This window comes from Natator depressus, chromosome 9 (assembly GCF_965152275.1).
Source record: "Natator depressus isolate rNatDep1 chromosome 9, rNatDep2.hap1, whole genome shotgun sequence".
NCBI lineage: Eukaryota > Metazoa > Chordata > Testudines > Cheloniidae > Natator > Natator depressus.
The window spans coordinates 75,640,899-75,667,776 of NC_134242.1; the positions used below are offsets into that span (position 1 = coordinate 75,640,899).

At 40.1% G+C, this 26,878-nt stretch overlaps 1 protein-coding gene across 3 annotated transcripts in view; it reads left to right on the forward strand.

Annotated features, from left to right (window-relative positions):
- The first annotated feature begins 652 nt into the window (after positions 1 to 652).
- The window catches only part of LOC141994255 (fibronectin type-III domain-containing protein 3A-like), an 86,892-nt gene continuing 60,666 nt past the window's right edge, over positions 653 to 26,878 (forward strand). The window contains exons 1-2 of one of the 3 annotated variants that reach the window (XM_074964481.1): positions 653 to 756; positions 25,684 to 25,824. In XM_074964481.1, the coding sequence (XP_074820582.1) occupies positions 25,714 to 25,824 (111 nt within the window). In that variant the 5' untranslated portion in view covers positions 653 to 756; positions 25,684 to 25,713. Of the gene's footprint in view, positions 757 to 844; positions 863 to 25,683; positions 25,825 to 26,878 lie in introns of those variants that run through there. The other 2 variants (XM_074964482.1, XM_074964483.1) reach the window with 2 other exon arrangements.

Below are 26,878 nucleotides of genomic sequence, written 5' to 3' on the forward strand. Positions count from 1 at the left end.
GGACGGGGCAAGGGTGTTCGGCTTTGTGTGAGTAGAAAGTTGGCAGCCCTATGCCTACTGCACTGTGGTAGCTATACAAATAATGAACAACAATATGTCAACTTTCAGAGTAACAGCCGTGTTAGTCTGTATTCGTAAAAAGAAAAAAGAAAAGGAGTACTTGTGGCACCTTAGAGACTAACCAGTTTATTTGAGCATGAGCTTTCGTGAGCTACAGCTCACTTCATCGGATGCATAGCATATCGTGCTCAAATAAACTGGTTAGTCTCTAAGGTGCCACAAATATGTCAACTGGGTCTTATTATAGACCTACATCTTCGTCTATCCTTCAGTAATCTTTTTTTAGTGTTGCTTTTAGTTTTGTAATAATATGCCTCTGATTTTATAATTATGTATAATCACAGTCTCTGATTATACTTTCATCTAGCTTCCCATTATAATCTCAGGGTTATTTTAATTATAATCTTATTTGAACTAAGGGGTCCCAGAAAGGGTACCAGAAGTTGTTCTCATTTGGAATGTCCTCCTCCCGAGTCCGTTTTGTCGGATTGAGCGGCTAAAACCGGAATGCTGGTGTCATTATATTGGTTGTCGCGCCCGGCCGCCGTCCTTCTTGTTATCACGCCTGGAGCCGCCTGTACCCGCTGCGCATGCGCAGTGCCCGCATTCCATCATGGCGGAGCCGTCTGGCAGCGTCTGGGGCGCTTGGCAGCGCTGAGGTTGGGCAGCGGTTACGCTCGCGTCGCGCCCCGCTCGGTGAGTGGCGTTATCCCCAGTCCGCCCGCCGGAGGGACTCCCTGCCGGGCAGTGCGGAACCCGAGCGGCTGGGGCAGAGCGGGCGCTCCCCGGCCGGGGCGGTGCGGTGCGTGCGGTGCCAGGAGCCCGGGGGGAGGGCGCCATGGGGCCTGCTGGCGAGGGGGTGTGCGAGGGGGGTGGGGTGCTTACTGGGAAGCTCGTGGGGTGCAGGGGGCGCAACGCGGGAGGTGGGGGCAGGGGGCGCTCCGTGGGGGAATGGGGGCAGAAGGGTGCGGGGAGGGCAGAAGAGGGATGGGGGGCGGGGAGGGCACCGTGGGGGACAGAAGGGAGCAGAGGGCACCGGGAGAGGGGGGTAGGGTGTGGACCGTGGGAGGTGGGGGGCAGGCTGATAGGGAGCGCACACGGGGGAGCGGTTACTGACATTTCTCTCCTGTTGCGGATATCTGTCTCCTCCCCCTTTTCCGTGGGGCAGGCAGATGGGGTGCTGGACTGAGGCTATAGTGCGGTCCCCCCTTTTGAGAAGGGGGTTTACTCCCACGAGCCCGCCCCCATCTCCTCCCCAATGTGTCCCATACGGAGCCAGCTGGAACATAGCCAGCCTTCCTGTTGCCTCCCCTTTGAGCTATCTCCAGCGAGTCCCCCATATTTCTCCCCTGCTACTTTCCGTTTATTTATGTGCGGGGAGGGGGTCAGGGTCTGGAGTCCCTCTCTTTCCTCATCTCTTCCCCATCCCCCCCTCCCCGGCAGCCGGCGTTGCTGCCTGCAAATGCCACGTCGCCTTCTACTTGTTCCCTTTGACTGGAGTGATCAGCAAATAGAGCCTGAACACCTCCCTCAACCTCTCTCCTCTGGGTGGGAGGTGGGCAGGTCGGTCCTGCCATCTGATCTATGGCTAGTAGCGACCGTGTTTTACCCCTGCCCTGTACCCCTCCAGCTAGGGGCAGCCGTGAAGGTGGGTATCCTACTGTGGCTACTTTCCAATGTGATCCTATTATTGGCGTTTAACAAAAGGCCATTGCTGTTACTTTAGTGTGTAGTGCTGGTACTTGGGATTGGGGGCCTCCAGGGACCCCTGTCCCACAGTATGCAAACTTTCCTTCCTAACCTTTTGCAGCAGGCACTTTATGAAGTGAGTATAGCTATAATCTTTTCAACTAATCCTGGGTGATACATAGCTGGCAGGTGTATTTAGCTCAAACTCAGAATTTATTTCCTGTTTATAACTATTCTTTCTCTGGTAGCTGACTTCTTATTCCTGGATGATTTTAAAACTAAAGATAGGTTCATCTTTTGTTTTTAAGCTTGCAGTTGAGACTCCTATCTCTGAATGATGGAAACATTATGTGAAGTCAGTGTATGTTGTATTTTTTAAAAGAACTAGAATTTTTCAATTTCCAGCCAGTTTCTTTGTGTTTTAAAATCCTTTTCTTTCTATGGCATTTAGATTTTGCTTATATCAGAAATCATTGCAAGCTTTGCCCAAAGCCTAAGTATTAACATTGACACAGAAAATAATGAAATTTGCAGTAGAACTACAAGGTCGTGTATATCTTAGGTATTTATATAAGTCTGCAATATCAGAGTGCCTCACAGTCTTTTAATGTATTTGTCCATGCAACACTCTGTGAGGTAGGGAAGTGCCTTTATCCCTATTTTACAGATATGGGGGGCATGAGGCACACAGATATTGGCCCAAGATCATGCATTATGTCTGTGGTGGAGCATGGAATTGAATCTAGGTTTCCTGAGTTCCAGAGTAGTGCCCTAATCATTGGACCATCCTTTCTGTATTTTAAACCAATAAAATATCTTTGGATTTATGTACTAAAATTGACAAAATAGTAGTAGTTTATATGCTGTCCAGTGTCTTTATCAGAAAAAAAAAATTCCCTATCCCTGCCTTCCAAACGCCTCAAGTAAAAGGCAGAAAGGGCATGTTGGAAAAGGGATAAATATGAATAACAGGAAAAATGGTTGTATTTCTTGAGACCTAAAATTATAATGTATGAATTTTTGTGCCTGTTGGAAAAATAGCTAGCTGGTATGCTCTCTTCCCTTCCAAGACTTTGCCTCACTGTATCCCAAGTCTTGCAGTCTGTGGGATCATTGCATTGTGATCTCTTCTCATTAAATTGGGTTAAATTAGTCTATTTCATAATGCAGAGTTGAAAGGTCTCCCACCAGTTTCGTCCTTCCAATAGGGTAGGGGAAAGTGTAGTGAACATTTTCCCTTGTATTTTAACCTGTAACTTTTAATTACAAGATTCTGTGAAAAGATCCCTTGTATAGACCATCTTAAAGTTTCTTGGAACAAGCTATTACAAGTAGATCACTCGTAGGTTCAGGATTGTTGCAACAAGATTTTCTTTTCCAAAATCTTGGCCTGGGCTGCAGTTAGGCTGCACCTTGGCAATGAATCTGAATAATTATAACTTTTAGTATATCTGTAGATATTACGCGTATTTCAAAGTAGTTTTCATCTTTAAAGTAATATTAAAATAGCTTATTTCTTGTCATGCTCAGCAATTAATTGTGCTAAAGCATTATACCTAACAATATTTTCAAAGAAATTTTCAATACTTTCAAAGAATTGACTGTCTACACAAATGTGTTTCCTGCCACAGTCCTTGATCACGCACTATGTCCTTCTTGAGGTTAAGTTGAAACCAACTTTGCAACAAAGTCAAGCAGAATATTTTGGTAGGACATTTTAAAGTGGTTTGGGTTTTTTGTTGTCTTTTTGGAGGGGGTAACATTTTGTATTCTGTTGACTGTGTGTGGGTCTGTCAATATTAATACCACTCTTTTTTATTTATTTTTTGGAAAAGTTTTGATGAGACCTTTAAAACCCAAATCCTGTCTGCACTGTGCAGACAGTAAAAATTCCAGTGCACTTTTCATAAGATAGTTTGTCCTGTTGGCCTTGGCAATGCTCTCTCCCCCCCGCCCCCCCAACTGGCAAACTCCCACCAATTTTGTACAGTCACTGCATTTCAGTTGTACTGTGTGTTCCTATAGTATATGGTTGTCTGTATACACATTGCTTGAAAAATATTTTGGAATTCTTCTGGATAAAGTATTGTATCTAAACAAAAATATGCATTTGTTTTAAGTTCAGAAAACTGGAACTCTAACTCTAACACAACCATTATTTAGTGACCCTGTGATTCAGGAACTTTGAAAACTTAGTCAGCTACAAAAAATACATTTGGAATGAAAAGTTCTGGGGATACTTTTCTGTGCCATAAATACTTAATTCCACATAATTAAGGGAGACTTAAAAATATGCCTCTGAAAGGAGGTGTGTGTCCTCATATTAATAAGGTTGTGATGTAGTCTTAGACTTCAGAAGGGAATCTTTATTTTAATTACAAGTCAACTTATCGTGAAATTTCAAATGATTATGAATACGAATACCAGGTCTCTGAATCAAATTATTGCTACTAGAAAATGTAATTGATGCAAAATTCCAAGTCCTGTTAATACCAGCAAAATAACTTCAGATTTTTCCTTTCATCTGCTTTCTAGTGTGCAATATAAGGCAAATTCTGATTGTTTCCCCAGGTCAAGATGGTTAGTTTTCAGCTGTTATCTTTACTGCAAGCCAGATCTTAACTGAAAAGTTTTGGATTCCTGAGTGAGGAGCACACACTGAACTCTTTATTACATTCTTGAAGAGCTTATTGTAAAAGCAGCGATAATTTATTCTTTCAGTGGTGCTAACACAATCCTTTCTGTGTATCGACCAGCATAGACAGACCACTGGCTCAGAGCCCTTAGTCTATTTCCAGTCTTAATGTAAATCTACTATTGTTCTGTCTCTCTCTTGATTGATATGGAAACTGCCTCAGTTTTCTGAGAATTCATTTTTTTCAATATTTAGATCTGGATCTTAATCAGTATATCTGACTAAAATTGACTTTCTTTAGAAGATCATATTAGTAATCCAGCATTTGCAAAGACCTTGAAGTGCTTCGGCCCTCATCATATACATAAAGGCAAGGAAGTTTTCATCTTTTAACATACACACTCTTTGGAGGTTGGAACTTGGTGCCAGATCCATCACTTTATTTTATTCCAAGTAAGAAGCAGTTTCTTGTTTTGTAGACTAACCTGAGTTAGATAGTTTTAAATTTAAAATGACTTGGTTAGACTTTATTAGATACTTCTGAAAGGGCACTGTCAACTTTGGTATAGTACTTAATTTTTGTTCTGTTTCTCTTAACAACTGTATCCATTGACATTTGTTAAATACTCTTCCCCTATCTTGAATGTAACATGTCTGCTTTTAAAAGCTTCAATGAATGTAGTACCTTCTACTGGAAAGCTTTTAGTAGAGCAATTTTTGTAGTTATATTTTAGTTTGTAGCTATTGAGCTAGCACAAAGAATACATTTTTGAGGCCACACGAGTAGAGAAATGGTTGATTTTTCTTTACATTCCCTATCAGGTAAAATATTTTCAAGGTAATTCAAATTTGAAGAAATTTGCTTAACTTTATCAATTGATTTTTAATCTTTTCCAGTTTTTAATAATCGGACAGCATCTTTAATGACTGGAGCCTTAATTTCCAAAGAATACATTATGCACTAGAACATCTTAATTACTTGGAAGTTATTTTTTAATACTTACATAATACTGAAACTCTATTAGCTTCATAATTGAGCTCTTAACATGGACACTATGCTATTACATATATGGGGTGTGTGTGTGTGTGTGTGTGTGTGTATATATATGTGTGTGTGTGTGTGTATATATATATATATATATATAATACACAAGGTTGTAGTGTGTCATTCTGTAACACCAAATATGACTTATACTCCCGAGGGAAGTCTGTGCCAAAAAATTAAAAATTCTGTACACAGTATTTTAAAATTCTGCATATTTTATGTCAAAATAACACGATATAATCATGCCATTTTCAGTTATTTTGATAATTTATTTCAAAATACCTGTCAGCAAGTGTACATGTAACAAATACAGATAACAAAAAAGAGTCATGAAATGTGGTTTGACAAATAGATTCCTTACTAGGCATATTAGTACATCTGTATGGCTCCACAGAGCACATGGCAATATTCATATTTCCATTATATCAAGCACAAAAAACTTTAAGGGTGTGTCTACACAGGAAATAAAATAATGTGTCTGGCCTGTGCTAGCTGACTCGGGGCTCAAGATGCGGGGTTGTTTCATTGCTGTGCAGACATCTGGACTCGGACTAGAGACGGAGCTTTGGGACCTTCCCACTCTGCAGGGCCCTAGAGCCTGAGCTCCAGCCCATCACAGTACAGTCTGGGTGCAGCTGGTTGGGGCTTGGTGAGGTGGGGGGTTTGACTGCAAGGGTAAAGGTTCAGATGTAGGGGAGTGGGAGTTGATGGGGAGGGGAAGGTCTGGATGTATGGAGATTGGGCAGATGCAGGAACAGCTCCCCACACAGTGATTCCCTCCTCCTGTGGCTGGGTAGTGAGCGTGGCAGAGTGGGATGTGTGTGTATTTGGTGCTTTCTGCCGCCAAGGGAGGTTCCAGGGGGTGGGTTTGATCCACCCCGGGGAAGAGGAAGCCCCCCCCCCCCTCCAGCCAGCCAGGACTAGCAGCTGGAGCCTGGTGCAGGGTAGGAACCACCAGGTGGGACATGCCCTGCCATTCCACAGCTCCAAGTGCAACTCAATAGCGAGCAAGAGGGACAATGTTTCGCACACATGTCCAGCCCCGCCCCCCGAGGAGGTGATTTATGTCTCCCTCGGCTGCTCTTGACGTGCCTGCTCAGGACTGCTGCCCAGAATGGGTGTTTAAATCAATTATTCTGCAGGGAAAGAGTAAAATCTGAGGGGGACATTCATTCTGCGCTTGTGCAGTCGTGCAAAATTCCCCTAAGAGTAAACTTAAGAGTGCCTGGGTAATGAGCATCATACACAATTTGGCTGGCCTTGGAATTTATTTGCTGGTCTTAATGGAGTTGATCACTGGGTGCTCTGTGATGCCTTTCACCTGTTCTACTAAATGTGTGCAACGTTTCATGTCCTTTTTTGATGTCGGGAAGTCTTCAGAGAAAAGAGGGCTACTTTCATCTTAATTTTACGTAAGGAAAACCTGAAGTACGTTATAGTTGTGAGTTGCCCAGTTGAGCTTGCACTGTTAAAATCAATAGGCACAAGACCAAGTCAACGGTGAATTAATGGTAATCAGAAATAGAACCCTCCTGGTCTTATGCCCTGTTCTGTTCTGTGAATCTTAGTCTTCCTGATCATATGGAGCTGACAGTTTTCTTTTTCAAGTTGTTTAGTAGCACTTTAAAGTGAAAGAATGTAAATGAGTGTCAAAATTTTTAAATTTGGGACTTGAATATTTCTTATTTGGAAGAAACTTGAATGAGTTATGATCCAGTGAGTATACAGAAAAAAACTAAACGCTGATAAATGGAGAAGATGAAAGAAAAGGGCATTAAATGTTTCTATGTAAACATTGATTCAATAGTTAATAAGTTTAGAAACTGTTTTAATAGACTTTTTTCAATCAGCATTGTGACTGACAGAATAGATATCAACGGTTTAATTAGGAGTAGTGTGGACGTACCTTGTTTACGTTGGCAATAGGTTCACACACTTTCTTTGCTACCTGGTGTTATCTTACTGGAGACTTGCGTAGGTGGCATTTGGATACAAAAAACAAGTTAATATACAGCAAAATCTATTTACCTGCCTAAAGCAGAATATGTGCTGACACACAACAAGGAAATATTTAGTCCTAATCAGTAATAATATATTGATCAAATAACTAACTAGATGACATTTCAGATTAAAAAAAACCCTAGTATGTTTCTAAATAGCTTTGAGATTGAAGGTTCCGATCAGGTTTAAATATAAAGATGAATCTGCGTAAACTGAATTCTGTTTTATGTCCAGTTTTTCTACCTACAGCAGGGTTTCTTTATTAAAACAGTCCAAACAATGAAAAGCTAAAGATTCTCATGGATTGCTTTCTCTCTTATTTATAACTCCATAAGATCCCTGAAGAAATTACAATAATTGTTTCATGAAAAATCTATAGTATTGGAAAAGTATTTAGAGATTTTTCTCTCTTTTAATTTTAGTTTGAGATGAGGATAAGCTGCATGGGCCACAGTTTGGGAACCAGTGAGCTAGAGTAATTTTTTTTTTTAATGGGTGGAAAATAAGTGACTGCAGCATAAAACGTTTTTGTGAAATGCAAAAGAGCTTTCTGATGTATAGATATACATGTGTAATTTCTTAACTCTTCCTGGAAAGTTGAAAGGAGTATGTCTTGAATCTGTCATCTAATGTTTGCTGTGGGGTCTGAATCTAATTAACTGTTCTAATAATTATAAGCACAGAAATGGATAATGATGGGAGAAAAAGACACTTGTAAAATGCTATACAAATTAACATCCACCAAAAAGCCATAGACCTATATGCCCTTATGTATCACCACTTGTAAACACTGTACCCTTTGATATGTTTTCAAGCACTTCTATTTGATATATAGTGTTGGCTGCAAACAGCATTCAGTGATGCATTTTATTCTCTTGGCTAGTACAATTGTACGATTTCCCTCCTCTCCCCAGCTCCAGACACACACTTTTTTTCTTGCATGCAATGAACTTGCATCTTTCCGTAACGTATCACCGCTACTACATGCTGTTTGTTAAAGTGAAATGCCAGCAAACAAAGTTGCTATTGTGATAGTCAAATTATGGTAGTCTTTTTGTTTCATTTTAAGTTCTTGATACATGTTTGTGTTTTTGCTGAGTGAGTAGTATTTCTTGATACTTGTAGGTTTCAGAGTAACAGTTGTGTTAGTCTGTATTCGCAAACAGAAAAGGAGTACTTGTGGCACCTTAGAGACTAACCAATTTATTTGAGCATAAGCTTTCGTGAGCTACAACATCCGATGAAGTGAGCTGTAGCTCACAAAAGCTCATGCTCAAATAAATTGGTTAGTCTCTAAGGTGTCACAAGTACTCCTTTTCTTTTTGATACTTGTAGAATGGCTACACATCAAAGCCACATGTCATACTTTGTGACATGCCATTTTGATCTTTGTAAAGGGCTGCTACTCTGGGAAGATTCAAATGAGCAATCAGTATAATTTGTTTCATTACCTTCCAAAGCAGTAGATGGAACTGGAGAGAGAACACAAGTTGGCTCATGGAGGAAGAGAGTGGTAGGTTGCAGGAAAACTGGAAGATAAATAAAAAGCAAACATCTGGGAAGGGATACTTCTGTTATGGAGAATAGTTAACTTCTCCCATAAAATGAATAGGTGGTTGTATAGGGAGAGGGCCATCTTGAAACACCCACAAAAGAGATTTTTGTATGCTAAGAACTCTTTGGTAGCTATGCCTTGGTATACTGTCCTTGGACTAGGTAGTTATTACTTTGTCAGGTGAAAGACATTTGTTAAACCAGATGTTAAGCTGACTGTTATAAATAAAGTAACACAATGATTATACATATCTACTGCTATTTAATGCCCTACAGCAAATATCTTCAACACTGATAGCTCTATAAAAGGGGTTGGTTTATTTGGCTCTGCCTTGTGGAGGTTTAAGCGAAGTCAGCTACTTGCTTAATCTGTACTGTAAATGTGTTGCTCTAATTAGGATTACTGAAGGACTGAACAGGAATCAGGTAGCATTTAATATTTACAAAGACTTAAGCTATAAAGGTTGTGGTTTTTTGTTTGTTTTACCACCCAGAGATTCTAAATATTAAGTAGAGTGGATTAAAAAAAAGAACAAAAGTGTGTGTTCAAATCTATTTATGTTACTAATTCTTTCCTTTCTTCCCATTGATAGTCTTAAATAGTTGTACACTGATATTGTTATCTAAAAGATTTCTCCAGCCATGGAAATTGTTAAAACATGGAACATCTATGAAAATGAACTTTCTGGTGTGGGTACAACAACAAATAGTAATACTTTTGCTATCTGAGGCATAGGTATCTTAAAATACAAGATTTAAGATTTTATATAACTAACCTATTAAACATTAGGTTTGAACTGCAGCAACCCCAATTTTTCTGCGCAACACTCTCAATTCCTAGCACTCAATCTTTACCAAAGTGGAAAGAAAAACAAACAAAAATCAGTCATTGTTAAGGATAAGATTTTGTCATGAAGGTCACAGAAGTCATGGATTCCGTGACTTTGAGACCTCCATGACATGTTCAGCTGGGACTGGAGCTGTCAGCCAGCGGGAGCCCAAGAGCTCCGAGCTACTGGCCCCGGGGCTCTCAGCCAATGTGGACGGCAGGGGCCCTGGAGCTGTCATCCATTGTGTCAGCCTCCCCTACCCCACCCTCAGCAGGACTCTGGCTCTCAGTCCCCCCACCACACCACCCCCACGGGGCTCAGGCTTCTCCTCCCTCCTCTTTCCCCTCCCCCCCCCCCCCCTTCCCCGTTATCTTTTAGTAAGAGTCCACAAGCAGGTTGCAGGCTTCTGTGAATTTTTGTTTATTGCCCGTGACCTGTCTGTGACTTTTACTAAAAATAACTGACAAAATCTTAATCATTGTCAAGAACATTTTCCCTTTCTGGTGATTTTAGGAGAAGCGGATAAAGAATAGAGGTTTCAAGTAGGACATATTCAATCAAAATTGGGAAAGCTTTCACTTCATAAATCTGTCCTATGTACTGTTAGATTTAGGGTTTCCCTTCACACAAAGTTGCACTGATTTAATTAAAGTTATGACATGATGTGAGAGCATCCACAAACAAAGCTGAACCAGTTTAAGTCATTTTAACATCATACCTTTTAGTTATTGTGTGTGTAGACAAGTGGTTCCCAAACTTGTTCCACCGCTTGTGCAGGGAAAGCCCCTGGCGGGCCAGGCCAGTTTATTTACCTGCCGTGTCCGCGGGTTCGGCCGATCGTGGCTCCCAGTGGCTGCGGTTCGCTGCTCCAGAACAACGGGAGCTGCTGGAAGTGGTGCGGGCCAAGGGATGTACTGGCCGCCGCTTCCGGCAGCTCCCATTGGCCTGGAGCAGTGAACCGCGGCCACTGGAAGCCATGATTGGCCAAACCTGTGGACGTGGCAGGTAAACAAACAGGCCCGGCTCGCCAGGGGCTTTCTCCGCACAAGCAGCGGAACAAATTTGGGAACCACTGGTGTAAAGAGCAAGCCTTAGACTGGGCAATCAAACTGGGACATGATAGTTTAAATATCCTTTGGAGGTTTAGTAAAAAGGTGTGTTTTTGTTTTTTCCTTGTTTTGGTGTAGCGGGGCAGTAAACACTAAGATTTCTCTTAATTTGTACCAAGGCCTGTAATTTTTTTTATTTTGAAGCATGAAACTAAAGCAAATCATGCTTTGTAAATGAGTTCTTACATTGGAAAAGTTTGTATCTGAATCATAAATTGACATTGTAGACCAAGCACATTTCTGATTCCCATAAGCAGACTGACTCAGAGCTAGCGGAAAACAACTTTTGCTTTTTTAGTGCAGATGGAGGCCTGAAAACAAACTCCTGATTGTATTAAAGCTGTGAAGCCCTGTATTTACTGCTGTTTTGTTGGGTTGGAAAAGAAGTGACTGGTCTCACCAGTTTCTTAATAGAGAACCTTTCCTGGGATATGATATTTTTGAATGATCTGTATGTTTCATTGTTCCCTATTAGACTGCTGCTTCTCTTTGTTCACTTTTTATTGAGTTTACATATTTGACAGTTTCATCTGAAAGCATTTTCAAAAGTTTCTTGTCCTATAACTTTTTAATCCTCAAATACTCAACCCAAATTAATATCCTCCATAAGGTAAAGTAGACTTAAATCAGCCACTTCGTGGACTTGAATTTGGTACCTTGCCACTTGGATCTTCAAGTTAACCACTCATTAGTGCAGGAGAAACCCTCAGAAGCACTTCCATGTCTTTTCTGTACAATGGGTTAGTCTGAATAGACGTACTCATTACCTTGAGACTGTTTCCAGGCTTAATAAGCAATATATTAGGTTGTTTAGTTTCAGACAAAAGGCTACCTCTTCCCCAGGTACTAAAGAAAGAGCTGGTAGCTTGCTGAGTGAGCAGCACTTGGTTCTTCTGAATGCAAATTACCTTAGAAAGGATTCAGTTTTACCTGTGTTTCTAATGAAACAAATTACTAATTCACTGTTTTTCCCATTAAGGTCAAATTTTTCAAACATGGGTGCTTAAAGTTAGTTACCTATGTAAGTAACCTGGACTTCAGAAATTCTGAGCACATGCAGCTCCTATTGAGATCTCATAAGGGATCAGCATTCATCCAAACATTTTGCTTTTGCTGCAGAAACCTGTAGCCTCTGGAAGAGGTTAAAAACCTGCTGCTTTTTTGGTGACTGAATAGGGTCTGACATGTTACTGCTGCTGTTTGTTTTGGGGTAGGAGTCATGGACTGGGATCCTCTTGTGCTAGGCACTGTAGAAACACATGACAAAAAGACTGTCCTTGCCCCAAAGAGCTTACAGTCTTGTCTGTCTAGAGTTGCTTTAATTTTAGGTGCAAAGCATTCAGCCTAACAGTTTTCTAAGTGTTATCAGCCAATGCTGTGTTTATGGTTTCAGCTGTTGTGGAAGTCTTTTACAGACATTTTCAGTCTTGTTCCCTATTTTCTGGGTTCTTCATTCTCACTTTCTGTCTCGAGCAATGGCTCTGCCTTTGCGACGTAAATCTGTAGTTTTCTAGCCCAAGTCATTTATTTGCTTATCTTTGGACGGTTTTGTCTGTTTTTCCTGCAATTCTTAAGGCCATTTTTTCAGATTTAGATATGAGATATATATATGTAGGATTTCGAAGTATAGTGTTAACATACAAATAAAATGGATTCCTTCAGGCCCTAAACATCCAGAGCAATGCTTTGAGATGTAATTAGCCTATTTTCACATAAGAAATTACCTTTAATTGTGTTAAATAAGTTTAATGTACTAAGTGTTAAAGAATTCATGCTTTATACCTTCAGGACAGCATTAACTGAACAAGTTAGCTGATGCCAAACACTGTGTATTCCCAGCAAGTGGAAAGAAACAGACTGTTGTGCACTCATCTGTTTAAACACGCACACAAACCAACAAAAAACACCTGTAGATGGAAAACATCTTAATCCCATTGCTCCTTGTAGTTGGAGAATTAAACACTCTAAGAGCCCAATTCTGCAAGGAGTAGAGTATCCTTAATTCGTGTTGACCTAAGTGGGAATAGCGCATTTCAGAAGCCACTTGGCTCCTTCATAGTATTGTGCTCTAAGGATGGGCTCCACAAAGGTACTTAAGCACTTAAATCCCATTTTCAGATACCACTACGATCCACAAAACTCCCTCTAAAGTCTCTTGGTGCCTAATTTTTTTCCTCTGGGCATCCATGCTGCAGTCAGGGGTGAAAGTAAGTCTAGGGACTTACCGGTACAGGGCTGGGCTGGGGCTAGCTTTGGGCCCCGGAAGGGGCGGGACCTCGAGCAGAAGGGGCGGGGCTGTGGGAGGTCAGAGCCAGCCCCGCCCCACCCTGTACCGGCAAGTGCCTCCTTCCCCCTCCCTGGGGTAACAGCGGCAGGCGGGGGCTGTGGCAGCGGTTTAAAGGGCCCTGGGAGGTAGCGGCGGCCGAGCCCTGGGCCCTTTAAATCATCCCCGGAGCCCCGCCGCCATTTCCCCAAGGCTCCAGCCACCACTACCACCCCGGGCCCTTTAAATCGTCCCCGGAGCCTGCCGGAGCTCTGGGGAAGCAGCGGCGGGGCTCCGGGGACGATTTAAAAGGCCCAGGGAGCCGCTGCTGGGAGCCGCGGACCCTTTAAATTGCGCCTGGGGAAGCCGATCCTGCCTAAACCCCAGAACGATTCATAAACTGGGAAAGACAGGCATTTGGCTGCCCAAGTCTTGTGCAGGGGCCTGATCTGGTAGGCAGCCTCTGAGCATGCCTAGCAGATGGGACCCCTCAGACAAAGTCATACAAAACAGGTGGAGGCGGGGGACAGAGGAGGAGCTCCCATATAATGTTTAGCCTAGTGGATAAGGTTCCCACCTAGGATGTGGGAGACTCCTAGTTTAAGTTTCTTCTCCTCCTGAGAGGGAGAAGGGATTTGAACAGGGATCTGCCATCTCTCAGATAAGTGCTCTAACCACTAAACTATAGTCATTCTAACTCTTTCTCTGGCCCAAATAATACTTAAGTATTCCATTGTTTAATAAAGTGGAACAACTTCAATAGAAGAGAGTGACCTCAGAGAAGGCACATCAGAATGCTCCATAGCCTAATGCAGTGGTTCCCAAACTTGTTCCATCGCTTGTGTGGGGAAAGCCCCTGGTGGGCTGGGCCGGTTTGTTTACCTGCTGCTTCCGCAGGTTTGGCCGATCGTGGCTCCCAGTGGCCGCGGTTCGCTGCTCCAGGCCAATGGGAGTTGCCGGAAGCAGCACAGGCCGAGGGATGTACTGGCCGCCGCTTCCAGGTAGGAAGTTAGGTGCATGCCCAAATGGCAATATAATAGATGTTTGTATTGTATAAGTTGTATATATGAGCCTGATACTAAGTAAATAACCATTTAGTTAAAATATACAGGGGTGATCCTTGATGTGGCAAAGGTATGGTCAGTCAACTGACCACCTAAATCTAACTTAAAAAAAAAAATCTAAGCTTTCAGCATCATCTTGCATCCGTGCCTCAGTTTCCCCATCTGATGGTGGTACTTCCATTGTAAATCACTTTGAGATCTACTGGTCAAAAGCAATATTATCTAGCTCTTATTTACTTAATCCCTGCAGAGGTTTATAAATTGCTTCAGTAAAAGGATTACCCTTTGAATCCATATGATTGCAAATGAATTTCCTTGGATTGGAGCTCTCAAAAAATGTCCAGGACATATTATAAATGCAAGGGAGTCTTCCTAGTACCAAAGCCATTGCTGATATTGTTTCTCTGGTCCTGTCTACACTATAGGGAAATCAAGTTAACGAAAACAGCTTTTAAACATAGTTCTTTCCAGAAAGGTGCCAACACAACTTTTATGCTGGTACAAAGTCTGGAACGTGGCCCGTGAAAGATTTTGTTACAAAATCCTTCTTTCTGTATATTACCTGGGGAAACTGTTTTTGGAAGAACCGTTAAAAAGCAACAACAAAAGTTTCTCTGTGCTGTTGTGGTTTTCTGCATCTCCAGGTACTCTGCCATTTGTTTAAAAGCCTCCAACAAAAGAATGTTCATAATTGCTATCTTGGATATGCTTCTGAGCAGTAGCGCTTCCTATATGACTGCAGCAGCAGTAAAACTCTCAAACTATGGCCAGCATGTATTTCATATGGTTTCTGGTACTGTCATATGGAAAGTAATTCTGCACAGGAGCATCTTGCAGGTAGCACTAACATAAATCACTGTGGCATTCTGCTGCTTATTTGGGTATTAAAGGAGGATGAGAACAAGTTAAACAGCAGGGTTCTTGCGAGAATGTACTTAATATAATAAAGCTGTGTAGTCTCTTTTGTAAAGAATCTTCTGTTCTGTCTCTGGAGTTAACTTTATCCTTTTTTCCTAACACTGAGGTCTCCCAGCCTGAGAACACAGGCCTAAATTATACAGTATTTTTCCCAGTTGTAAGTATAGAAAATGTTTGACTGAACCTACTTGTTGGGTAAGCCCTAAAGAATATTTTCTGTGTCTGTCAATTCAACTTGTGGTGGCTTTTTGGCTAGAAGCCAAACCTTATACAAGACAGGGTGTAGAAAAATTCACTTGAGTATCATTCTGGATTATTTCCAAAGATGTAGTAAAAACATAAGAGCATTGAACAAATTAGTATTATGGAGAGGTGGTGGTCTCTTCAGAACTAAAATTGTAACTAAGGTTCTGTTAAAAGCTTGATTTTTAACACCCTCTCTAATTTTACCATAAATAAACCAGTCTGCCTAAAACTTCTCATGTGTGGTCCTGTGGCACAGGAGAAATATTTTAAGATTGGAGTGATACAACAGGGTGTCTGAGATCTGACTGATGATTGAAAAACTGGGAATGTATTGCAGTTTGTGAAATGTTTCCTATCTCAAAATAGTCAGCTCTGTAGTAACTCCGAATTTCTTCTTTTGTTCTCACTGAAGACTGATTTTTGCCTTTTTTTTTCTCTTTAAGTTTGGAGTTGTGCCATGATTTGGGCAGGTGTGGGGTGTTTGAACCTGTAAACTCCAGAGGTCATAAACTCTACTGGCAGGTATTACTAGATTTAAGGTGTTCAGAAGTCAGGACGCCTCAGTAGGAATTGGCAGGGTGTCCTGTAGAGTCCCAAAGCAAGTCAGGAAACCCCAGCTCTTTGTCTGCCTCAAATGTAGCAATTTCATCTACATAAAATTTTCACACATCAAAGTTTATAAGAAGCTTTTTTCCAAAAAAGAAAAAGCTCTAACAATCTTTAAATTCGTTCTAATATACATGATAATTATTGGGAACAGAGGAAACACGTTGGAAAATCAGAAATATAAAATATTGTACACCAAAAAATCAGAAATATCTAGAAAATCTGGAAGTATTTGAGGTACCAATACCAGGTATCTCTGACCCCTTAGCAAATTTGGCCTTTTGATTTTTTTCAGCCAGATTCCAGCTACCGAAGATAAACTCTATGTATCTACATGAAAATTTTGGTTTCCCTGCTTTTAATTAAGGACTGCAGACGTTATTTTCCTCACCCCTGTTGCAGCCCACAGACCTGCTTATTCCCATCCACACATGATCCATGCAAGACCCAGTCCGTGTCCCCCACTACTCAAGGAGCTAGATACTTCATTTAGCCTCCCAATAGGTTAGAGTCGCCACATTACAAATACAGACTGGAGTTTAAACTTTCTCACAGCTATCTGGATGTAAAAGTGACAGATTTTCTTTCTTTCCTTCTCACCATAACTTTACTCAAGACAAAGCAGAGATAAATACCATATTATCATTATTTAAATCAAGATCTGATGTCTGTGTAAAAGCTAGGTTCTTGTTCCACCTGAAGTTAAGGGCTTGGTGAAAGAATTGCTGGATGAAATTCTAAGGCCTTTGTTACTCGAGATCAAACTAGATGATCATAATGGCCTCATTTAGCTTTAATCTATGAATTCATATGCTCAACATGAAAGAATTAACATCGCACTTAGTGGGGTTGTTCTGCAGGGAAGTGGAAGACAAGTGGCAATGAAAGGACAGTTATTGTTGGTGGGTGAACTCAAATGAGTATTTCTTGGTTGGCACATTTGAAGTACATTTAAATTGCTCTTTTTTTTTCTTTTTTTCAAAGACAGGAAATTCAAAATTAGGGATAAAAACAAAACGTATTAACTATAATAAATCTAAGATGTATACAGATCACTCTAGCAATCTATGTGGTACTGTAATTAATTTTTCACTGTTTATGCATTCTGTTTAGCTTCAGCTCATTGCTTTATTTGGACAGTTAAATCTGATTTGGTTAATCATGCTCATGTCCTGAGACTTATGCTTTAACAGGAAGTCTTTTTACTTTTTCAGAAATTTGTTTTTAGTGTTTGTGAAAAATCTTTTGCAGATCCTAAATGTTGGGTCTGAATTATCTGGCAGCTCACTTTAAATATCATTTGAAGTGCTTGAAAAGTTTGACACCTACTAGACAGAGCCAACATGAAAGATTTGAGGGTGGCCTTTTATTAGTGAGGTCCTGGGCCAGCATTGTTGTTTCTTTACAAAATAAAAATCACAATAGATCACATGAGACTATGTATATGTGTGTGGAATTGTATTACTTATTGCCAGTAACGTTAAGTCTGCTGAGGCCCACTGGAACACAGTTCCATGGTTTTCTCAAGGACATGTGGTGCCCTTCTGGGGAGTCTTTTGGGTACTGGGAAAATATTTTGATGTGAGTCCTAGTCACTGGGTCTAAAATGTATTAAATCCAGAAATAAATACTGATATAGCATCTGAGTCCAACAAAAGGCAATTATATTTTGATTTATACAAGACTGTAGGAAAAAAATCCATACAGACATTGAGTATAAACAACCTTTTTTCCTTGGAACATGCTAATTTGCTTTCTCTTCCTTCCCCCTCCAATTACATTAAAGTAGATACTGCTACTAATTAAGAGCCTTGTACATGCTGAATTCTTACTTCAGGTATTAAGATAAAAGTAGATTACTCAAAAGTAGCATGAATGTTCATAAAAATTAGTAAAATTGTTTCTATCAGGAAAAATCTGACTCAAAATACAGTACCAGCCCTGATAAAACAGCTGTCAAAAAAAGCACTGCTGCTTTTCTGTGGAGTGTGTTTCCCAATTTGTTTTATTAGTTGTCACTTCTTTTCATGCAAAACTCGCTGTGCTTACTTTCTTTAGACCATTAAGCTGTGAATATAAATGACTGGATTTTCTCTGCTTTTACAAGTCTGCCTATGACTTTATAATATCCACATTGCTTTTCTTAGGAGATTTATTTCACTGTAAACTTGTTAATTGTTGTAAATTGTTGCCATGCTGTTAGTGTTTTATACCAGTTGTGAACTTTTTTATATGTTGAAAACAAATGCGAGTTTTTGCATAAAATAAGGTGTAATGTCTTGTCAAGGAAAACTAATAATGACTTCATATCTTAGCTTCTTGTTTTGATGGCATTTCCATTATACAATCCCAATGGATATAGTTTTAACAACTTACTTGGCAAAAGACTGTTTGATTTTTTTCCCCCTTAATCTTAAACACTGCCTATTAAGCTTAGATGCTATCTGTTAAGTAAAAGTCTGATATTTACCATTTCCTGTATATTAATATTGCATATACATTTTACTTTTTGATTGAAGTAAAATATATTTTAAACCTTTTTTAAAAATTTTTTTTAACAAAATGTTCTTAAGTAAAGAATTTCATAGTTCAGGAAATAATATCTAGTGCAGGGGTTCCCAAACTTCATTGCACTGCAGCACCCTTCTGGCAATGAAAATTACTACATGACCCCAGGACGGGGGACCAAAGTCTGAGCCCTGCTGCCAGGCCGGGGCGACGGGACGGGACACAAAGCTGAAGCCCTAGAGCTTTAGCCCTGGTGGGAGGCCTGTAACCTGAGCCTCACCACCCAGGGCTGAAGCCCTTGGGCTTTGACCCCAAGGCCCAACTAGTCTAAATGCTAGTCCTGGCAACACCATTAAAAGGGGGTCCTGACCCAGTTTGAGAACCGCTGATCTAGTGTCACTTCACTGCTACCCATTTCTTGTTATCTGTTTGGTTGCAACATTTTCCTGTTTATATAGCCCCCCCTCCACCCCTCACCCCCCCCACACACACTTTCGGACTCCTTGTGTTCATTGAAGCACTTGGTAATACTGAGCCAAAGTCAATGGGAATCCATAATAATTGTAGCAGCGTGTTACAGGGAGCAAGAGAGAAGGGAAGGCTGGTGTTTCAGCTGTCACGTCTCTGCGTTTCTCCTATATCTGGAAGTGAGGTCAGTCACAATGCTACATGCATCCAGTGAAGTGGGTTTTAACCCACGAAAGCTTATGCCCAAATAAATTTGTTAGTCTCTAAGGTGCCACAAGTACTCCTCGTTCTTAATGTTATATACAGTATTTGTTTTGTGGGAAGCTAGTAATATAGACTTCTCTCTGTTTTTCTTAGGCAGTCTCTATTACAAAGTCTTCTATGGAAAATGTTGCTTTCTTTTGTAACTTTTCTTTTTAAATATGATTACCTGAGTTATACCATCAGAATATTGAATTGCTCAAGTGTACTTCTGAGGGAAAGTTTAAATATGAAACATTTTTTACCTACTTTCTTTTTACCTGATCTTCTAGTAGTGTGAGATGAGTTTATGAATCTTTATATATTATGCATACAACACATAGGGTATCTAAGCATAGCTGCTTCAATTCTGTGTAAACGGTAATCCAGTATTCTAGAATTCAGCTCTTGGGAGGCTGTAGGAGAATCTTCCTAAGTGTTAATTTGGCTGGCAGTCTCAAATGCCAGTGTTCAAAGGGACTAAAAACTATATTAGAACAAAGCAGCATAATACAGAAGTAAACCTGTGACCATAACACGTACGTATTATAGTGCACTTAATCCGTGGAGTTAAATGAACTACTACACAAAGTTGAAACAAAAATGTGAGGCTTGCTGATGCTTGTTAAAGTATTGTTGAATGCAAACATAACCAAGTTTCTTCAGTTGTTGTATCTTCCATAATAAAGTCTACTAGAACCAAAGATACTTAGATACAAAATTTAGAATATTTAATTTAATTGCATTTTACTATTTTTCACTTTTCAAGCACAGTTGCCAAATTTTATATGCAGTTAACTTCAGCTACTAAAGTTTAAAAAGAATATGTACTGAAAATAACTTGAGTAAATACTTTTAGGGATGAATGATGCATTTTGATGTTCTACTGATTTTAAGATTCTGTTACCAAAACAGTACTGTTGATGGCTTGTTTGTGGGAAGCACTGCAGATTGGCAGATTAAATCAAAATTGTGTATTTCTTATGAGTATCAAAAGAATATAGAAGCTTTGTTTCTTATTTTAAAAAATAGTAGAGTGCATCTTATACCAGACTTTTAAATCATACTCCAACTAAACAGAGGTTTGGAAACAGATCCTCCAATTAGTACATCATTTGGAAACCTCTGTGGAGAAATGAATCTGGCAAGAATTGCATTTGTAAAATCTAATTTTACTAAAATTAACAGGTTAAATTGCATGCTGACTTGAAAACCTACACTGTACGGTGACAAAGTCCCCGAAAATGTAGCTACTGCCCATGGATTAATTCTCAGAATATGCTTGTGACATTCCCTAGGGTACAATCTGGACTGTTGAACAACTGTCTCCTCAATTTTCCAAAATGAGGTGCCTTTTACACTGCTTTGCTATGAGAGCAACCACTCCTGGTCTGCTCTCACACAGCCTCTAGCATGTGAATTACTCCCAGCGGTGGTATTTGAGCGCTCTAGCCAGCCACTCCAGAATTATATTACAGAGCTACACTAGCAAATTCCCAGTCCCAGACTTCTCCCCAGAAATGTGCTTTTTGTGCTGCCCATTACCCTCCTGGACAATACAAGCTCCTAAAAAATCCATTAAGAGAAAATGATCTGCACAACCCTTGTTATCTCAAATGGAGTTTCCCAACCAACTTCAATCCAAACACACACTGGTTAAGATCAAACAAGTTTATTAACTACAGGAAGATAAAGTGATTACAAGTAATGCGGCATTAAAGTCAGAATTGGTTACAAAGAAAAAGGTAAAACGCAAACTAATGCCTGACTTAACAAAGTGACTTACCTTACCACACATTCTAGCTGTTTTACTGGCTGAATCTTCCAGCCAGGATCTCTCCCCAACCTGTTTCCTATGTACCTCAAGTGTTGTGGTTGCTGTGAGTAGACATAAAGGGAGATGATTTGTGTCCTCTGTTCTCACCTTTTATAATTATTTTCCTCTTTGTGTCCTGAACCTCAGCTGGAGATGATTTTCAGTCTGTTTGCATGGGAACCTCCAGCTGTTCCATTGCCAAAATGTAAATTTCTCACTTACACCCTTCTTCTGTCAAAGAATGGCTGCTTAACCAGGTGATAGTCCATTTGACCTGGCTGTGGTGTCAGTTTGCCTTTTGTCTTTGAGGACTGGTTTGTGCCTGCTTTTCTAAACTTGGAATATGTCTCAATAATATCTTAACTTTTATGTGCAGTGTTGCCACACCTATTTTATCAGAACAATAATGATCAGCACATCGAGTTTTTCAAATGATCCCTCCTCACAAGGCATACTTTGTACAAAATCATTTATTTTTTTGTAAAAAGGGTGAATTTAGGGATACAGACTGTCACAATGCTCTTGCAACTCAGAAAACTACAAAATAGCGCAATCCATGATGCTTTCAGATGGAGTTAGTTTCCTGCTTCAGGTTGACCTAAATCATAATTTTGGAATTTGTGTATTAGTTCATCTTTTACTAATAGTAAAAGGGTGGCATGTGGATTTATTCAGTGCAAATAGCTATCCCAAGCTTTACAAAAACTAATTTTTACTGAACCAAAACTTGGATATTAAGCTAATAATTTATCAAGTTAAATTATTGCACTATTTCATTGCAGTATTGGCCAACAGACTAAGCTAGACTTATTTAATAAATTTTGTTAAAATAGCATATCCCACCAATGACAAATGGGGTTGAAGTTTTGGAAAGTAAAGTTTCTTCTTTGAGTGAGGGTCCCTGTTGGTGCACATCATGCGCCTAGAACCACTGAACTTGAAAGCATTGTCCATTGGTCTGTGCATGCACCCTGGCTCACATCATGCCTCTGACCAAGGGGATAAGAGCAGGACTGACAGACTGTCTCTCCAGTTCCTTCTCACCACTACATGGTCTGGGTCGGAATCTTTAGTGTCCGCAGCTTTGGCTTCATTTTACTAAATAAGAATCATCTAGTTTGTAAATAATTTTAACAGTTTTCCTGTTTAGCATCAGATTAGTCATGCACAAGGAGTCATGGCTCTATGCATCAGGGTTCCCTAGGGAGGTCCAGAATAACATCGAGGACCTCCTCTTCAATTAATCGCACCTTTTCAATAAAAGACAGATGAGTCCCTCCATACCTTGAAGAATTCCAGGGCTACCCTCTGCTCGCCGCACGCCTGCCCTTAAGAGGAAGTTTCACCACCAATCTGTCAAATCTAGACACATGGATCAGCACTACTATTGCTGCCCTTCTCCAGTCCTCTGGGACCTTAACTATCCCCATAAGTTCTTGAAGATAATTGCTAACAGTTCCAAGATTGCTTTCACTGGTTCCTTAATTACCCTGTGAGGAATTTCATCAGGCCCTGCCCACTGGCATACATCGAACTTATCTAAATATATTTCTTTTCCTATTCTGATGTGTTCCTTCCCTAGCGTAAGCTTTGTTCCAAACTGTTAATGTAAGAAATATAAAGTTGCAGCACTTAGTACATAGGGTCTTGATTATAACTGGTGCCTCTAGACACCACTGTAATAGAAGTAATAGGGCTGTGAATTCTTACTATATACAGTATATAATCAGAAAAATTGATTTGGGACACCACAGGACATGAGGGAGTAAAGGCTGAAAACTTGTATTTTACTATGCTGATTACTTTCATGCTGCAATAATGTAGCATTTAAAAATTGTCAATAGAAGTACACTTCAAACATAAGAGCATTCTGAATTAAGGCTGCCTCAACATAGTAATATTTATATCTGAAATTTCCTTGAGGTTGCAGTATTCCCCTAGATACATTATTTTATGTTTAGAAGTTTGAGACTGGGATAGAAACTTTAAATATTTATTTGAAGTTGCAGGTGTTAGGATAATTTGTATACATATTTTTGCAATTTGATATTTTTATTAATTATTTGAATGCTGTTTTCTTAAGGGTTTTTTCTTAGCTGTTAATTATTTATTTCCATCTTCTGAGATGACTTATTCTTAGATCAAAGACAGTCTTGCACAATTTTGGATGACTCATGTATGCTAAATTCATGCTATGGATAATTTTAATGACGTAGCTTTAAACCACTAAAAACAGGATTGGTACAGTGTAAGCCATGTGACTTTCTTACTTTAAGGATTGCTAATGGCAACATTAAAATACAGTTATTTTAAGTGGAATAATTATATGCAATCAGATATCAATACATTTTTGTTTGCAGCAGATCAAAAATATCACTGAGTGAATGATTATTTTGTTCAGGAAGCAAGTAACTTACTAATGTAGGCATGCTTAAAATAAACTTTGTGGGACAATTTCTGCCCTCACACCTGTGCAGTCCCATTTGTTCTCTTAAAATGCCCTTGCTAAAAGCACGGCTAAAAGGTGTTTGGTGTCCAGTGACATTATTTATTTGTATTTGGTAGTGTTTGATATTTCATAATATGCTGAGAAGTTACAGTAGCTTTGAACTAAAACTACTACTATGTCAATTATCGTGGGAACTTCCTCTGAGTGAGGGAAGTTTTCAGTTAGATGTTGTAGGTCTCTTTGACCTTGTCTACACCAAGGATTTCAGGGATTTCTCACACCTTCACTGTAGAGCAGCTCTGAACAGGGTTAGATGGCACGGTGACAAAAACTACATCAGTCACTCTACTTTAGTGCTCCCACCATTGCTGCCGTGGTGTAAATGCATTAAGTTCTGAAATAATCACAGGAATCATTTTTCCCCAATATGGAGCATGATGCAGCAGACTAAAAGAGAATTTACTATTATACATTGATTTAATAATTTAATAAACTGAAATACTCAAGGCCGCATTGTAGTAATCTGTCTAAATTGTAGAAGATGGAGAGGGAGAAAGAAATATCAGCTAAATGTAATACAGCATTTCCTGTATCCTGTTATCCTATGCAGCACGTTAGACTTCATAAATATACAGTAGACCCCTCAGAACTGTACAGCACTCCTCGTCCCTTCTCCAATGTGGCAACCCCAGTCCAGTCAGTAGTCTTTCTTGCTGTTAATTTTGATACTAACTTTTTGATGTAAGTGAGGGGGTTAGGTTCCAGGGGAATTTTTTTCACCAAACAAAAGACTCATACATACATACACACACTCACACACTAAGTTTTAAACAAACAATTTAATACTGGTACACAATGACGATGATTGTGAAGTTTGGTTGAGGTGGAGGAGTCAGAGGGTGGGATATTTCCCAGGGAATGCCTTACTGCTAAATGATGAACTAGCAATTGGCTGAGCCATCAAGGATTAACTCTCACACTCTACAAGGCAGCAGGAAAGGAGGGAGGGCAGACAGACACACCGTGTGTGTGTGTGAGTGAGAGAGAGATGCACATTTCCCCTTTAAGTACGCTGCCTTGTTAATTAGATTAGCAAGCTGAACTGTAGCTGCTGCCAGCGCAAGCTCCCTCCCTCCTTTCGTGTGTCCCTGCTCTATGGAAGATGAGGTAAGCGGGGTGCAGGGGGGAGGGGGACACCCTGACATTAGCCCCCCCTCCTTCTCCTTCCCCCTCCCAACACACACAGCAAGCAGGAGTCTAGGGGAGCAGCACATGGCAGTGGGACAGCTGAACTGCTGGCAATTGATAACCTGCAGGGCAGCTGTTGCACAGGGAACTTGGGGGAGCAGGGAGCTGATGGGGGGAGCTGCTAGGGGGCTGGCGGTCCACCCTGGTTCCAACCACCCACCAGCTAGCTGCAATGGGCTGCTCTTCCTACAAGTTGTGGACAAAGCAGGCGGCTGCCAAACGACATTAGAAGGGAGCATCGCACAACTTTAAACGACCATGTTCCCTAATTGATCAGCAATGAAACAACGTTAACTGGGACGACTTTAAGTGAGGAGTTCCTGTATTTACTTCTGATTTCTACGTGATAGTGCTCTTTCAGTTTAAAGATGCATACAGTGAATTTCAGGAACTTACTTGCAGAAATAAGGTTCTGTATGGCACAAGTCTGTTCCTTAGCATCACACGCAAGAAAATGTTTTGGGCTTTTAGTGTGTCTAATGTAGTGGGCCTATAGATACACCCAATAAATATTGCTTCAGATTAAAAACTACTAAATATCCTTGGAATTAACAATAATTTGTGCTTTCTTTTTTTTTTTAAGTTGCAGTGATTTTGAAAGTGGCTCTTGTAATAACTTTTTGTGTCTCAAATCGAAATGACTTTAACATCTTTGGGATAATTGCTTTTTTGTGGAGTAAGGAAGTCTGATATTTTGTTCTTGGGACTTTAAAATGTCAGTGAGTTGATGAGTGGTGTCAGTAAAGGAACCAATTCATATAAAATCTTTCTTCTGAAGAAGAGAATCTACGCTGCTAAAAGCTGCTATATTTTTCTTTTCAAAGTTTTGATAGACACCTCATGTGAAGGGCAAACTTCTATAAAAGTGAGGCTAGTAAGAAAGTTATTAAAATAAAAATAGCACCCTAATCTTGATTCCGTGTTTTCATTTCAGCAGGTGGTTGATGTGCAACACTGTCAACGAATGGTCATTTTAGCCATGATGGCCGACCAGCCACCACCATTAGAAGCCACACCTATAATGAATGAAGTGCCACTTCTACCTCATATGGTTAATGGGGACAGCATACAACAGGCAAGTACACCTGTAAAACTAGAATGCATAACAGTCAGTTCAGACTTTGCCTACTATGACATTAATCGCCTAACAAGCTAATTGGAGTGATGCATATTTCAACACTGTCCATAATTGGGCTGTGTGTTTTATAGAGCAAGTAGAGAAGTTGTGCTTGTACTACTGACAATTCTTGTTTGAAAACTCCTTGAAAATTGGGACACTAACAGGAAATGGAAGGGAAGTCAGAGTAGTACTGATACTCAAAATCAGAGTTTTTCTGTTGCTGTCTTCAGTCTAACTTCAGACGCAAATACAGAGAAAGGAAAAAAATGACTAAGCATATAGAAGGTTATGGAATCATGAAAATAAGAATTGTTAGCATTTAATTTCAGAAAGGGAAGCTACACAAAAATGAGGTTAGTGAAACAGAAATTAAAAGGTACAGTGCCAAAAGTAAAATCCCTGCAAGCTGCATGAAACTTTTTAAAGACACCATAACAGAGGCTCAACTTAAATGTATACCCCAATTTAAAAAACATAGTAAGAGAACCAAAAAAAGAGCCACCGTGGTTAAACAACAAAGTAAAAGAAGCAGTGAGAGGCAAAAAGGCATCCTTTAAAAAGTGGAAGATAAATCCTAATGAGGAAAATAGAAAAGAGCATAAACTCTGGCAAATGAAGTGTAAAAATATAATTAGAAAGACCAAAAAAGAATTTGAAGAACAGCTAGCAAAAGACTCCAAAAGTAATAGCAAATTTTTTTTTAAAATACATCAGAAGCAGGAAGCCTGCTAAACAACCAGTGGGGCCACTGGACAATCGAGATGCTAAAGGAGCAGTCAAAGATAAGGCCATTGCGGAGAAACTAAATGAATTCTTTGCATCGGTCTTCACTGTTGAGGATGTGAGGGAGATACCTGAGCCATTCTTTTTGAGCAACAGATCTGAGGAACTGTCCCCAAATTGAGGTGTCATCTGAGGAGGTTTTGGAACAAATTGATAAACTAAACAATAATTTTCCAGGACCTGATGGTATTCACCCAAGAGTTGTGAAGGAACTCAAATGTGAAAT